Source organism: Tinamus guttatus, unplaced genomic scaffold (assembly GCF_059628265.1).
Source record: "Tinamus guttatus ecotype Peru unplaced genomic scaffold, ASM5962826v1 Tinamus_guttatus_pri_ptg000629l, whole genome shotgun sequence".
NCBI classification, from domain to species: Eukaryota; Metazoa; Chordata; class Aves; order Tinamiformes; family Tinamidae; genus Tinamus; species Tinamus guttatus.
The window spans coordinates 1639044-1652721 of NW_028289163.1; the positions used below are offsets into that span (position 1 = coordinate 1639044).

Below are 13678 nucleotides of genomic sequence, written 5' to 3' on the forward strand. Positions count from 1 at the left end.
AGCCGGGTCCCGCGTTGCATCCCGCGGCGCCGGATGTGGGAATCCGGGATGGATTCATGGGCGAAAATGGTTGGGTTTTTTTTTATGTGTGTTTGTTTCCTTTTTCTTCCCTTTTTTTGTTGCTTCCCTTAGATCTTGCTCGTCTTTTCCGCGATTTCTCTGCACTGCTCTTCCCGCGTGAGAGGAAACATTCCGGAGGGATTGCTGTGCTTTTCCTTTCCCCCCATTGCAGGCTGGTGATGCAAGAAAAACCCCAAAACAACCCCAAAATGACACCGATGAAAGACGCCATCAATCCCACCTAATTTCCAAAGCCGTGCAAAGAAGTCGGAGCCCCACCGGGATGCTGTGGCTCCTGGTGCAGGACATCCCGGAGCCAGTCCCCAGCATTCCATCATCCCGGATGGATGGCATTTCGGCTGCTGGATCCACCCCTGTTCCCGGTGTTGAGTAAAATCCAGGGAAGGGGATGGAGGAGAGGGCAATTTTTTCTTTTTTTTTTCTTTTTTTTTTAAAAAGGTTTAAAGAGAGCTTAGAAAACCATGGATTTGGTTGCATTTCATGGACAACCGCGGGACTGCATTTGGGCTTTTCCCAAAGCGGGGAAAAAGAAACAAAACCAGGGAGAATCTGAGCCGGTTTTTTGACATTTGGCAGCAGCAGTTGTGGGGACGGAGCATCCCACGGCTACATCCCACCCTTCCCGAGATTCCTGAGCAAACCCCCCTTCCTGGCGGCATTCCGGACGGATGGAAGGATGGAGAAGTGGGCCGGAGAGCAGCACAGAGTGACCAAAACAGCAGCCAGCAAGGAGGACAGTCCAAGGAGACACACCAGGATATAATCCCTCATGTAAAGCGTATCCAAACCTTTGGAATTCCATTGGGATCAAATGAAATCTCATTCCCTTAAAAGAAGGAGGCCGGGGATTAAAAGTCCCAACCTTTAGGGAATTGTACCATTTTCCCCCTTTTTTTCCCCCACTGTCCTCCTCAAATACAGCTCTCCCAGCATCCGCTCCCGCAGCCGATGTTAAAATCCCGGCATCTGCCCAGACCCAGGTGGGAAGAGACGGAGCTTCCCACCTTCGACAGTCTGCAGAGCCGCAGTGATTTCAGGGGACAACGATGGGGACACAAAGTTGTCCCTGCTCCGTCACCACTGCCCAGCTGCCCCGGTGCGAGAAACCGGACTGATTTTGCCTTTTTTCCCCCTAATTTAAAGCTTTCTGTCGTGCAGAGCAAGTGGGAACAAGCCGTGGGATTTCGAGGTGAGATTTGGGGTTTCTTTATAAATTTTGTTCCATAACAAATAACTGCGTTTTGTCCTCCTCCCTGCCCGCCCCCCCCACCAGCTTCCCAGCATTTCGGGGACCCAGCGCCCAGCGCGGGATCCCCCCGGGGGACCGGCCCGTCCCCCCTGGGGACACGCAGCTTGGCAGAGGGGCGGAATTCTGCAGAAACGGGATGAGGGGGGAAAAGCAGCCGCCACGAAGCCCCTGCAGGGACGCGCATCCCTAGGGCTGCTTTTTGGGAGCGGGGAACGGTCCCTCCCATCGCCCTCCCGCATCCCTAAAGCTATTTCTCAGGCAGTTTAACATCATCCCCCTGCAATTTCTCGCCCCCATCCTCATCCTCCCGCCTCCATCTCCGGGCTCCCCCCCGGGCGCCGCGACGGAGAAGACGGCGGCCGAGGGGGACGGGGACGCGGTTACGTGACCCACGCGTCGAGCCGCAGCCGCTTCCCCGCGGGGCTCTCGGCGTCGGCGTCGCCCGCGGGCCGCAGCAGCCCCAGCGCGGGGCCGAAGTCGCCGCGGGCGCCCTCGTCCCGCTCGCTGCCCTCGTACGAGCTGGCCGTGCTGCTCAGGCTGTCGACGGGCGAGCGGCCCGGCGGCTCGTGGCGCGCCGCGAAGGCGCCCAGCGGCGTCCCCGCGCCCCGCTCGCGCCCCGGCGACACCGGCTCCGACTTGATGCTCACGCTGGCGTTGGTGGTGACGCTCAGCGTGGTGGCTGGCGACAAGTGGCTCCCTTGGCTAAGCAGGCGAGAAGAATAAAAAAAACCCACATTTTTTTCCCCTCAGTTCCACAAGAGCATTTCCTCACCCCCCCACCCCATATTTTGCAGCAGTGACTTGGTTTTACTTACATTAAATTGCCCAGGGATACGGGAACGAGATGTTGCTGCTGCTGCTGCTGCTGCTGTTGCTGTTGTTGTTGCTGCTGCTGTTGCTGCTGCTGCTGTTGTTGCTGCCAGGCAGAGATGCTGCCGAGGGACAGGCCACCGGGCGAGCTGAACGCGGGCAGCGAGGACAGCTCAGCGCTGGTCAGCTGGTAATCTGCAAAGAGGCGCCCGCATCAAGCACGTCACCAAGTGCCCCCCAAATCCCGAGGTTTCGCCCCAAAGCACAGACCCTAAAGCTCTTCCTTAAGCAGGAGCTCGCCCGGGAGATCGCCTGAGTTCGCAGCCCTTTGCAGGCTGAGCGTGGTGCGCACGCGAGCGGTGCTGGAACCGTTTTTGCGGGATTTCAGCCCGTTTTGGCACGCCGCGTCCCCCTCCTGCGCATCGGCAGGTGGCGCTGCCTGTGCCCGATGTGGCCCTGGGGTGACACGGAGCCCGTTGGGACCTGGAGCCGCTTGGGACCCGGAGCCGTTTGCAACGCGGAGCCGTTTGCAAGGCAGAAGCGACGCGGTGCAGCGAGCGCTGCTGCTTTCCTTATCCGTCTGCATCTGATAGAGGCACCTGCAGCTCCTGGGCACCGGAGACACCAACCAGGGGATTCACAACGCCCTTGGGGTGACGGTCAGGGGGTTCTCAACACTCTGGGGGTGACGGTCTGGGGGTTCTCAACACCCTGGGGGTGACAACAGCCGCCTCCACCACTTGCTCTGGGGGACCCAAACGGGGCCGGCTGCTCTGCAAGCGGCTTCCCGCTGACGTGGGGCAGCGGGCGGGCTGTGCACAGACCAAATTTAAGGCTATTTGGAGGATTCAGGCAGCACCCAAGCTCGCTGGGAGCGCTTGGGCTGCCTGCAACGTCCCCTCGCAGAGGGGACACCCATCCCGGGCAGGGTGCCACCCGCTGGGCTCCACCTGCTAATTAGGGCCATGCGCTGTAATTAGCTGAGCGCTCCCCGCGCTCTTACCTGTGTTGTAGGCGGTGGGCATGGCCGAGAAGGGCAGCCCCTGCGTCAGCAGGCTGGGAGTAGCCACAGAAACCACCGGGGTGGTCAGCGAGTGGCCGGCTTGCGAGGCGCCCAACCGCGGCGGGTTCTGCTGCTGCGGGGGCAAAGAGACCCCGTTACCACCCAGCCCCGTGCGCGTGGGTCGCGGATACCCCCCCAAATCCATATGGACCCACTGGATCCGTAACAAGCCCCTCGGCGAGCTCCTTGCAGCCGCCCGAGCAGGATTGATGCTCCGGACATCCCTGAAGCTCCAAAGTGGGACTGGGCACCCTGCGGGATGGGGCCCCTCCAGCATCCCGCGTGCCTTAGGAAGCGCCGTGGAAAAATCCTGCCCTTGGCCCGCTCCCCCCCGGCAGCTTTGCGGGCCGTTACGTGGGCGGATCGGAGGGTCGGCTTCAGCCCTGTTTACAAGACGGATAATCTGGGCTGTCTCTGCTGATCCGATTTAAATCGGACTCCAGAGGCTTGGCTCTAATCCGGAGCTGCCGACGGGCACACGTCAGCTCAAGGCCACGTCTTCCCACCCGGCACCGGATCCCTGAGGCTCCCGGCGCTGCTGGTGCAACACGCGGTGGGTTACGGCAAGCACTGGGTGCCCGAAATGCCGTCCCGGCCACTGCTGCAGTGCAAGAGCACCCAAAAACATGGGGTTTGCAGCGCCCGGGCACTGCCCAGCTTCCAGCCACCCGGGCAAGGCGATTACCGGGACGCTAATTGCTAAAGCCGGCAGTTTTTCCTGGCCTGCGTCCCGCTGGCCGCGCTGGTGACCGCTGCCCCACACAAGCAGAGCGCCGGGCTGCAGGACCGGGCGCAGCAGTGGCCACGAGGCCACGGAGCCCAGGAGCGAAACGTGGGCTCGATTGCAACTAGTGCAAGCGCCTGCAGCCCCGGGGAACGGCGCTTTGCACCGCGACGAGCCTAAAACCGCCCTTAAAACCGCCGCGAGGGGCTGAGCCCGTGGCCAAGGGGCAGGTGACTCAGCGCCCGCCCGCGCACGCGTGGGCAGAGCAACGTGGAAGGAGCGGATCTCGGCGGAGGGGGATTGCTCCTTGGGCTGCTTTTGGAGCTGCTCCAACCATGCACCAAGAGGCAAAGGGCTCAGCACGTCCTTGCAATGAGGCCTCCGGGAAATCGTGACGCGCTCGGAGTCCCGGCGGCCACAAGAGCCACTGTCACCGACAAGGTGCTGCTTCCCTTGTTGCTGGGCATGGGGGTGCAGAAAAGCATAAAAATAACATGGAAAAGCACAAAATAATGTGGAAAACCATCTCCATGCAGCAAGGACTCTTAGTGGGGGCATGCTTCAAATGACAGCCTTAATAAGCAAAGGATCTCGTTTATTCCCTTTGGGTCGCAAGCTTGTCCGAGGGTGCGAATTTCAGGTGGGCGCAGGGAAATGAGGGCGGCGAGATGCACAACTCACCAGAGCCAAGGGGTCCTCCGCCTGCCCGCGCGAGCGACGGGGAGAGAAGCGAGAGGTTCCGTTAGGCGGGAGCGCGCGCGGGGACCGCGCGGGGGGCCGTTTCGGTGGCCCCCGGGGCACCGGGGCCGGCGCCGGGCACTCACCAAGTGGTGCAGGAGCCCTTTGCCGCTCTGCGACGTGATGACGCGCAGGTCCGGCTTGCGGCTGCCCGGGGCCAGCTGCGGCGGCGCCGGCGGCGGCGGCGATTTCGCCGGGATCACCTTGCCCAGGCTGTTGCCGTTGGCCACGGGAAGGAGCCCCGGGGAAGCCCGGGCGCTCACGTAGCCATTCCCTGCGGAAAAGGAAAAAGCGGGAAGGTGACACACGGTGCAGGAAGGTGACACACGGTGCGGGAAGGTGACACATGGTGCGAGCGCCCTGAGGTGCACGGGCAACTTGCCACCGCCATGGGGCAAGTAGCCTCTGGCCACCGCTAGCCCTGGAGCTGCTGTGTGCATTGGCTGCGCTCTTTGCAAGCTGCAGATATTGCATCTTTGCAAGCTGCAGATATTGCATCCAAGCTCTTCATGCCACTCCAGAAGGAACCCTACGGAGCAGCTATAACTACTCTTAACACGGCTTTCAAGGATCATTTTAAGGACCCTTGGTGGCACCGGAACAGAATCCAGTTCCCGCTGCCCCTCTGAAGATCTATCCCTCCTCCTGCTGCCCCACTTAGATTTTGTGTGCAAAGAAGCAAAAAAGGAGAAGAAAGGGAAGGGATAAAAAAAAATTGCAAAAGGCAAGGATTTGATGAACATCAGGAAAGGAATAAATTGGATCAGATTACTGCTCTGATGAGAGTTTTTTTTCTTTTTTTTTTTTATGAATAGGCCCCAAAGATAGAAAGGCGTTTAGCAATCACCAGGATTCAGCCCTCGGATTCATTGCACGTTAGACTGGGAAAAAATAGGTCGCTGATTGCATTATTAATCACATCCACCAGCACCGCATCTGCGCAGCGGCTGCGGCAGAGACGCTCCGGGCCCGGCTCCGGAAGGGCTAAATCCGGGTTGTGTCCTGGGATGCTGCTCACTCCGCCACCGGCTTCAGTTTTTACTTATAGTGAAGGTGCATGAAATCTGCCACTATGTCTTAAAGTCTCCCACCTGGATGGTGGGAAGAGTGGAATCTGGGATATTCCCACTCCTGAGGATGTGTTAAGGCGGACGGGGTACCGGCTGAGTGGGGCTGCTACGGGTTTTGCCCCGCTCCGGCTGGACCGGGAATGGGAATGTCCACCCAACTGCCAAGCCACCGGTCCCATTCCCATCTCGTCCCTGGAAGGGGGCATCCCTGCTCCAGGCGCTGCCGCCGGAGGAATCTCCTCCGGGCCAGACCCGCTGGCTGCTCCGGAGGCAGCGGGAGGCCGGGAAGGAGGAGGGAGGGCGGCGGGAGGCGGATGAGCGGCCGTGGCGAGGACACGCGCCCGGGGCTGGCGGCGTTCCCGGCGCTGCCCTTGCGGAGCCGGGGACAGCCGGAGCGCCGGGAAGAGCCCGGGGGCCGGGAAGAGCGCCTGCGCCCGGCACGGGGGGGAGCAGGGAGGCACATTTGCAGGATCCGGGGCATCCAGCCCGGAGCGGAGCCGGCAGCGCCTGGAGGGGGATGACTCAGAGGCCGGAATGCCAGGACGGAGGAGGAGGAGGAGGAGGAGGAAGCCCCCCAGCAGCCTCCGCATCCCGGCCGGAGGCAGCCCGGCTTTGCCATGGCCGGCGCATCCCGGCTCGGCGCTGGGGCCGGCCGGCTCGGCTCGGCCCGGCCCTTTCCCGGCGCGGCGGCAGGAACGCCGGGAATGCCGCGGTGACGTCAATGGTGACATTCAGGGGCCCTGCCAAGCACCGCGGCGGCTCTCGCGGCAGCTGCTGCGGGGGCCGCCGGCCCCCAGCCCGGCTCCGTCCTTCCCAACCCCGCGCAGGCAGCTCCGGAGAAACCCCCATCCCAAAAAATCTCCCCCCAGCAGAGGCTCCAGCCCTTGCAAACCCATCCCGGAGTGGGAAATTCCTCACAGAGCCACTGGCCACTTGCCGGTGCGGGAAGAAGCTGGGATTATTCCCAAGGCCTCCACGCCGTTGGAGGCAGCAGGATGCGGCATCCGATACGGCGTTATCCCGGCAGGATGCTCCATCCCACCCTCCTCCGCGGCCTTTTTGGCTCCTGGATGTGCCATGCCCGGAGCCGAGGAGATGCCATTAGCCCGTTAGCTAAGCCCTGTGTTTGGGGGCTCGTTAGCGCTGAGGATTAACGAGCTCGTGGCCCTCACTTACCCACAGGGCTGGGACAGGCTCCGTTCGTGTTGGTCAGGTCTCCCCCGAGCATCGCCCCTGGAAAACCAAATAGAGACACGGGATCAGCATGGGAAAAATCCAGAGCACAAAAGACCATCCTAGACCCCTGCAACCAATCCGATGGTTTCTCCATCCAAACGGGGGGAAAACCCGAGCCCGGAGCAGCTGGCAGTGCTGGGATGGCAGCAAGCTCCCAAAATGCCGCTTTTGCTTTGCAAACCGTAACCCAGTGCTCCCGTCCTGCCTGAAATCCACTGTTTTAAACCTACCCTTTCCCTGCCGCCCAAAAAAAACACCCAGAAAATAAATAAATAGCTCCTACAACATGTAAAGTGCTGGCTCCTCCGAGCAGGAATTCTGCCATGGCCAAGGGAATAGAAATGGGTGACCTTGGAGAGACCGGCGTGGGCAGAGGGGCTTGCGAGGTCCCAGAGGGTCCCTGCATCTGGGAAGACCTCAGCCCATCTCCCTGCTCCGAGCAGCACCGGGATCACTGGATACGACTGCATCCTTGGCTGCATGCAGAAAAGCCTTTCTTTTGGAGGGTTCCCCCCAAAAAAGCAAACGCACACGTGCCTTTGCCTTTCCCCCCGCAAAAAGCAAATGCACGCGTGCCTTTTTGCCTTTTCCCCCCAAAAAAGCAATGCACATGTGCCTTTTTGCCTTTTCCTCCCCCAAAAAAGCAAATGCACACGTGTATTTTTGCCTTCCCCCCCAAAAAAGCAAATGCACACATGCCTTTTTGCCTTTTGCCCCCCAAAAAAAGCAAATGCACACGTGCCTTTTTGCCTTTCCCCCCCCCAAAAAAGCAAATGCACCCATGGATTTTTGCCTTTCCCCCCAAAAAAAGCAAATGCACACGTGCATTTTTGCCTTTCCCCCCCCCCAAAAAAAGCAAATGCACACGTGCCTTTTTGCCTTTTCCCCCCCCCCAAAAAAGCAAATGCACACGTGCCTTTTTGCCTTTTCCCCCCCCCAAAAAAAGCAAATGCACACGTGCCTTTTTGCCTTTTCCCCCCCCCAAAAAAGCAAATGCACACGTGCCTTTTTGCCTTCCCCCCTAAAAAAAAAAGCAAATGCACACTAGCATTTTTGCCTTTCCCCCCAAAAAAAAGCAAATGCACACGTGTATTTTTGCCTTCCCCCCCAAAAAAGCAAATGCACACGTGCCTTTTTGCCTTTCCCCCCCCCAAAAAAGCAAATGCACCCATGGATTTTTGCCTTTCCCCCCAAAAAAAGCAAATGCACACGTGCATTTTTGCCTTTCCCCCCCCCCCAAAAAAGCAAATGCACACGTGCCTTTTTGCCTTTCCCCCCCCCCAAAAAAAGCAAATGCACACGTGCATTTTTGCCTTCCCCCCCAAAAAAAAGCAAATGCACACGTGCCTTTTTGCCTTCCCCCCCAAAAAAAGCAAATGCACAAATGCCTTTTTGCCTTTTCCCCCCAAAAAAGCAAATGCACACATGCATTTTTGCCTTTCCCCCCCCAAAAAGCAAATGCACATGTGCATTTTTGCCTTTCCCCCCAAAAAAAGCAAATGCACACGTGCCTTTTTGCCTTCCCCAACCCCCCAAAAAAAGCAAATGCACACGTGCCTTTTTACCTTCCCCCCACAAAAAAGCAAATGCACACGTGCATTTTTGCCTTTCCCCCCAAAAAAAGCAAATGCACACGTGCATTTTTGCCTTTTCCCCCCAAAAAAAGCAAATGCACACGTGCATTTTTGCCTTTCCCCCCCAAAAAAAGCAAATGCACACGTGCCTTTTTGCCTTCCCCCCCAAAAAAAAAGCAAATGCACAAATGCCTTTTTGCCTTCCCCCCCCAAAAAAGCAAATGCACACGTGCCTTTTTACCTTCCCCCCACAAAAAAGCAAATGCACAAATGCCTTTTTGCCTTTCCCCCCCCAAAAAAGCAAATGCACATGTGCATTTTTGCCTTTCCCCCCCCCAAAAAAAAGCAAATGCACACGTGCCTTTTTGCCTTCCCCCCAAAAAAAAGCAAATGCACAAATGCCTTTTTGCCTTTCCCCCCCTGCAAAAAAGCAAATGCACACATGCATTTTTGCCTTTTCTCCCCCAAAAAAGCAAATGCACCCATGGATTTTTGCCTTTCCCCCCCAAAAAAGCAAATGCACACGCGCATTTTTGCCTTTTCCCCCCCAAAAAAAGCAAATGCACCCGTGCATTTTTGGCACCTGGGCTGGGGCGCTCACCTGCGCTCGCCGGCCGCTGCGGCAGCCCCGGGGACACCGCGTTCCTCTGCAGCGGCGGCTGCTGCGGGGACAGGAGCCGGGGGTCCGTGAGCGACGATGTCACCAGCGTCTGCGTCACCAGGGAGCCCCCGGGGTTGCTGAACTGCAGCGAGCTCTGGCTGCTCACGGGCACCGTCACGGGCATGGCGAAGTTGGGAGCCGGCACTGCAGACTGAGCACAGGGTGCACATTCAAGGGGACATTCGTTGGTGGCTTTGCTTGCACACCGGGGCTTCCTCCTTAAACCTTTTTTCCCCTCCTCCAACACAAAAGACCTGGGAAGCAGCTTGGGAATAAGGAGGGAGCAGTGCAACCTTGCACCCGTGCATGGCTTGCATCGCTCGCTTCGGCTTGCTTGAATTGCAAGCCGATTTGCAACGAGCTCCCCGCTTGCTTCGCCTCGTTCTGCTGCCATAAATCCCCTCCCATCCTGATGCCACGACTGGGACCAGAGGATAAAACCTTCCAGGAGCCAATAAAACAACACCAAAATACATATAAAATATATAATATAAAATGGAAGTTTTTTGGACGGAGCAGGGGTACTTACACCGTAGCGCTTGAACAGGATGTCCAAATCCTCGCTGCCTTTGCGGAATTTATCCTCCATCAACGGGCTCTGATCTATGGAGTCCTCACCATCCGGCTCGGGGCTGTCACAGCCATTAAACCCTTTTTTCCTTAATGTCTGGAAAACAACAAGTGGGATACTGGTAGGATACAAGAGCTCCAGGATGGAGAGAGGACAGGGCCCCCTGGTCCTGCGGATGCACCCGGATACCCCATTCCCACTCCCATTCCTCCTCCGAGCAGCATCCCCTTGCCCAAACTCATGGTTGCAGCCCCAAAACGCCACCGAGCAATGGAAAAGATGCAATTATGGATCTCGCCCAGAGAAATTTCCCCCATTTTGCACCAAAAAGCACATGCCCCCAAGGGTGTCCCCATCCCATTTGGTGGCAGCACACACATTTCATCATTTTATTTGCAAAACACCCAAAGCAATTAGGCGTTATGATGGCAGCCCCGCTTGCCAATTTTATTTTTTTCTTCTTTTTTTTTCTTTTTTTTGAGTCAAAACTGCAGAATTTCCTGGAAGTCTTGGTCTCTTTTCATGCCAAATGCAGCAGGGGGGAAAAAAAAGAAACATTACAATTCTCCTCTTGCCTTCCTAAACAGTCATAAATATAGGCTTTTTTAGGGCCAAATATATCCTGGAGAGGCTCTCTTATTGCTGGGAAATGTGGGGTTATAGCAAGAAGGGGCAAAAAATGCAACTTAGGGCTCTATTATCCCCTTCTCAGGGCTGCTTTTAGAGATAGAGCAGAAGAAACAGCTTCACCTTTTTCTGTTTTCTCTTTTGGAAGTGACTTTTGGGGAATTTCATTCCCAAAACCTTTTGTTTCACCAATTCAGCCAAGATATGGAAAGTTGCAGCTCTCTTCTTGCTTTCTTAATAAAAAAAAGTGTTTTTCCTCCCTCTTTTTCAAAGGCAAAGCAGAAAAAAAGTCATTCCAGGAGCAGCGGGATTGATGGAGGCGGCTTTTTGCCAGGGCCCTGCCGGTGGGGATTCGCGCGTGGCAAATAAGGGTTGTGCCGCTATGGCAGCCTCTTCCTAGTTATGAAACTCAGAGGAAATTCCTTGAAATCTTTGGAAACTCGTGGGCGAAAGCAGGCAGCGGATTTGGGAGCCCAACCTGCTCTTTGTCCCTGTTTCCCAAGGTTTTCTTCCCTTTGGGGTGGCTTTTTTGGTGTCCCCAATGCCCAGCTGGCCGCGATCCCCTCCATTCCATAGGAAATCAGGGTAACCCAGCCAATTGCATGCAGAGAGGCAGGAAAAAATCCTTCCCGGCACCCGGTGGACGCCCTGAAGCGTAAGATCAGATTATTGTCACTGTCACCACGCCGAGGTCCCGCGCGCACTGGGGCCACCCGGGCCAATTCACTGTTTGGGGGAAAAAAACAGGAGCTTTTGGGCAACAAATGCCCTTGCTGAGCATGTGAACATCAGCTGCTGTTTCTTGGTGAGGAAGCAAAAAAAAAAGGAAAAAAAAAATACGTGTCCCACAGTTTTCATGGCATGATGTGAAAAGGAGCCAATCTTGTTTTGGGGAGAATCAAAAGCAAACAATTTCCTTCAGTTTCAGGGTTTCTGAAAGGTCTTTTGAAAGGGGAAGAGGGCAACAAGGTGCCATTTTCCTACCCTTGTTTTTCTCCCTTTTTTCACAGGAAAAGCAGAAGGTGAGGGAGGAACAAGGTTTTTCCTTTTCCTTTTTTAACCTTTCACTTAAAGGTGTCACAAAACGGATTCCTTCAACTTCTCCAAAGGAGAAAATGGGGCTGAAAACATCAAGATTAGGGGAGAAAAAAAACGTTATTTTGGGCGTGCTTCGCCCTGCTATCCCTGTGTCCCGATTTCCGACCCCGCTGTTGACATTCCTGGTGCCTTTGCCCATAGGAATTGCAGCGAGAGGTCCCTGCTGTCACCTCCGCGGGTGAGCGGTGTCCTCCGCTCCCGGCCTGGAATGTCACCGCGTGCCCTTGGATGCGGCTTCCGGGTGCCGCTTGGCCTTGTTTTTAATGGGAAAAAATATTACGGGGAAAGCCGGCATTAAGGAAAACACCGAGTGTCCGTGTGGCTCCACGGAGCCGCGCACCTCTCTGGGTACCAAGGAGGATGCTCATCCGCTTGGGAGCATCAGGGATTTGAATGATATATAAACTATATATATATTAAGTATGCATCTATATTAATATATGAGATAGGTTGTTCTTTTTGCTCTCAAAATCATGTGGCCCAAAGCGACCCAGCTCCAGCAAATTCCGTGCGCGCCGCTGCCCCAAATCCTCACCTCCGGCACGCACGGGATTAACCGGCTCTGGGCGGCAACAGCACCGGAGCGGGGATTTATTCCTCCCCCGGCACGATGGGATGAGGAGCCGGTGCTTGGGAAGCAGCAGGAAGCACTGGGAAGTGCATTGGGATGCGCCAGGGAGCGCCGCGATGGCCGGGATGCGCCAGGGAGCGGATGGGGAGCGCGCGGCGGATTTTCTCCCCGTTTTCCCGATTTTTGCTGCCCACCTCGATGATGTCGGCGTTGGTGCGGCTCTCGTGGGGCTCGTTGTACTCGGTGTACTTGAGCAGCACCTTGTCCATGTCGGTGCTGGCGTACTGGAAGAGCTTGTTGGAGTGGTTGAAGATGATGAGGGCGATCTCGCAGTCGCACAGCACGCTCAGCTCGTACGCCTTCTTCATCAGCCCGAACTTGCGCTTGGTGAAGGTCACCTGGAAGCACGTGGAGAACCTCAGGGAGCCGCATCCAGCATCCACCCCCAGCCCCATATGGGAAAACACCAGAGGAAGGATGCGGGAAGCATCCCTACTGCCTCCTCCTTCCCCTTCCCATCCCATTTTCGGAGCTGCTGAAGGCTTAGTGAGCATGGGGACCATTATCCATGCTGGAAAGCACCCTTTGCCAAAACAGGAGAAATTCCAGCAAAATCCCCCGACAAGCTCCCATCCGCCCAGGGGCTGCCGGGATTTTTCCTGTTTTCACCCCAATTTTCACCCAGGGCAATGCTCAGCATCACCAGGGCCAGATCGGGAGGTTGGGATGGTTCCCCCCATTCCCAATCTGGCCCCAATCCCACCCATCGTTCCAGCAGGACTGGACCAACCCCATCGGCTGCGCCAGGAAGGGAAAAAGGAAAATTTGCCGGCTGCAAAATGGGGCAGAAACCCCAAATTTGGTGCTGCTCCCACCATCACGATCCACCTCTTGGTGAATTAACCTTGTAAGTCGCCGAGAGGAATGAAATCTCCAGCTCGCAGGCATAAGCCGATCACCAAAGGGGTCAGGAAGGAATTACTTCCTGGGATTCCGGCCTTTCTCCGGGCTGCCGGAGCGGCCACGAAAGCCTGATCCTGGCAAATCCCCCCCCCGTCACTCTGCTAATGCCATTAGGGCTCTTCCTCGCGCTCCTCCTCTTCCTCAGGCTTCGCCCAGGCTTCCCGAGACCCCTTATAAGCCGAATAGCTCCCAAGGTCTCCCAATATATTATCCATAACAATTGGCGATGGAAAAAATAACCATTTGGGGTTTTTTTCCTGCAATCAGATGGAAAAGCAGATACAGTATCTGCTTTTACTGGAAAAATGCTGCAAAAAATGCCAAACACAACCTATTTGCTCCAGAAAAAAAAAAAAGAAGGGAAAAGATTGAGGAGAAACTAGTAGAGGATGTTTTCTATGGAAAAGGTGGAAAAACACCCAAATCTTTACAGGATCAGGGACACAGGGACACCCACCTGCCGGTTGCGCTCGTCTGTGATCCGCTGGATCTGGATCTTTTTCCTCCCCATCTTCGCCGGGAATCCTTGCCCTGCGGCGGCAGCGACTTCCGTGCAGGGGAAGGGGAAGGGGGGGAAATAAACCCGTTTTTTTTTTAAAACGCTTTCATTAAAAGTTTGTTTTTTCCTCCCCCTTTCTTCTC

At 56.3% G+C, this 13678-nt stretch overlaps 1 protein-coding gene across 2 annotated transcripts; it reads right to left on the bottom strand.

Moving 5' to 3' along the window:
- Positions 1-1706: 1706 nt before the first annotated feature.
- On the bottom strand, positions 1707-13654 carry MEF2D (myocyte enhancer factor 2D). Of its 2 annotated transcripts, none has more exons than XM_088535522.1 (10): positions 13494-13654; positions 12268-12471; positions 9736-9873; positions 9147-9357; positions 6912-6968; positions 4752-4939; positions 4609-4629; positions 3144-3270; positions 2146-2335; positions 1707-2032 (listed from the first exon to the last, which is right to left on the bottom strand). In XM_088535522.1, the coding sequence occupies exons 1-10, from the start codon at positions 13545-13547 to the stop codon at positions 1711-1713; spliced, it is 1512 nt and encodes a 503-aa protein (XP_088391648.1). In that variant the 5' UTR covers positions 13548-13654; the 3' UTR covers positions 1707-1710. The 2 variants fall into 2 exon arrangements, with proteins under 2 accessions (XP_088391648.1, XP_088391647.1); XM_088535521.1 differs by having other exon boundaries at positions 3144-3273.
- Positions 13655-13678: the final 24 nt, after the last annotated feature.

What these genes read in the sequence shown, in the direction of transcription:
- MEF2D (XM_088535521.1), bottom strand. Translation starts at nt 13,547, where the DNA reads ATGGGGAGGAAAAAGATCCAGATCCAGCGGATCACAGACGAGCGCAAC. An exon ending in CAGACGAGCGCAACCGGCAG is followed by an intron (nt 12,472 to 13,493) that starts GTGGGTGTCCCT and finishes ACGTGCTTCCAG; the next exon opens with GTGACCTTCACCAAGCGCAA. An exon ending in CCAACGCCGACATCATCGAG is followed by an intron (nt 9,874 to 12,267) that starts GTGGGCAGCAAA and finishes GTTGTTTTCCAG; the next exon opens with ACATTAAGGAAAAAAGGGTT.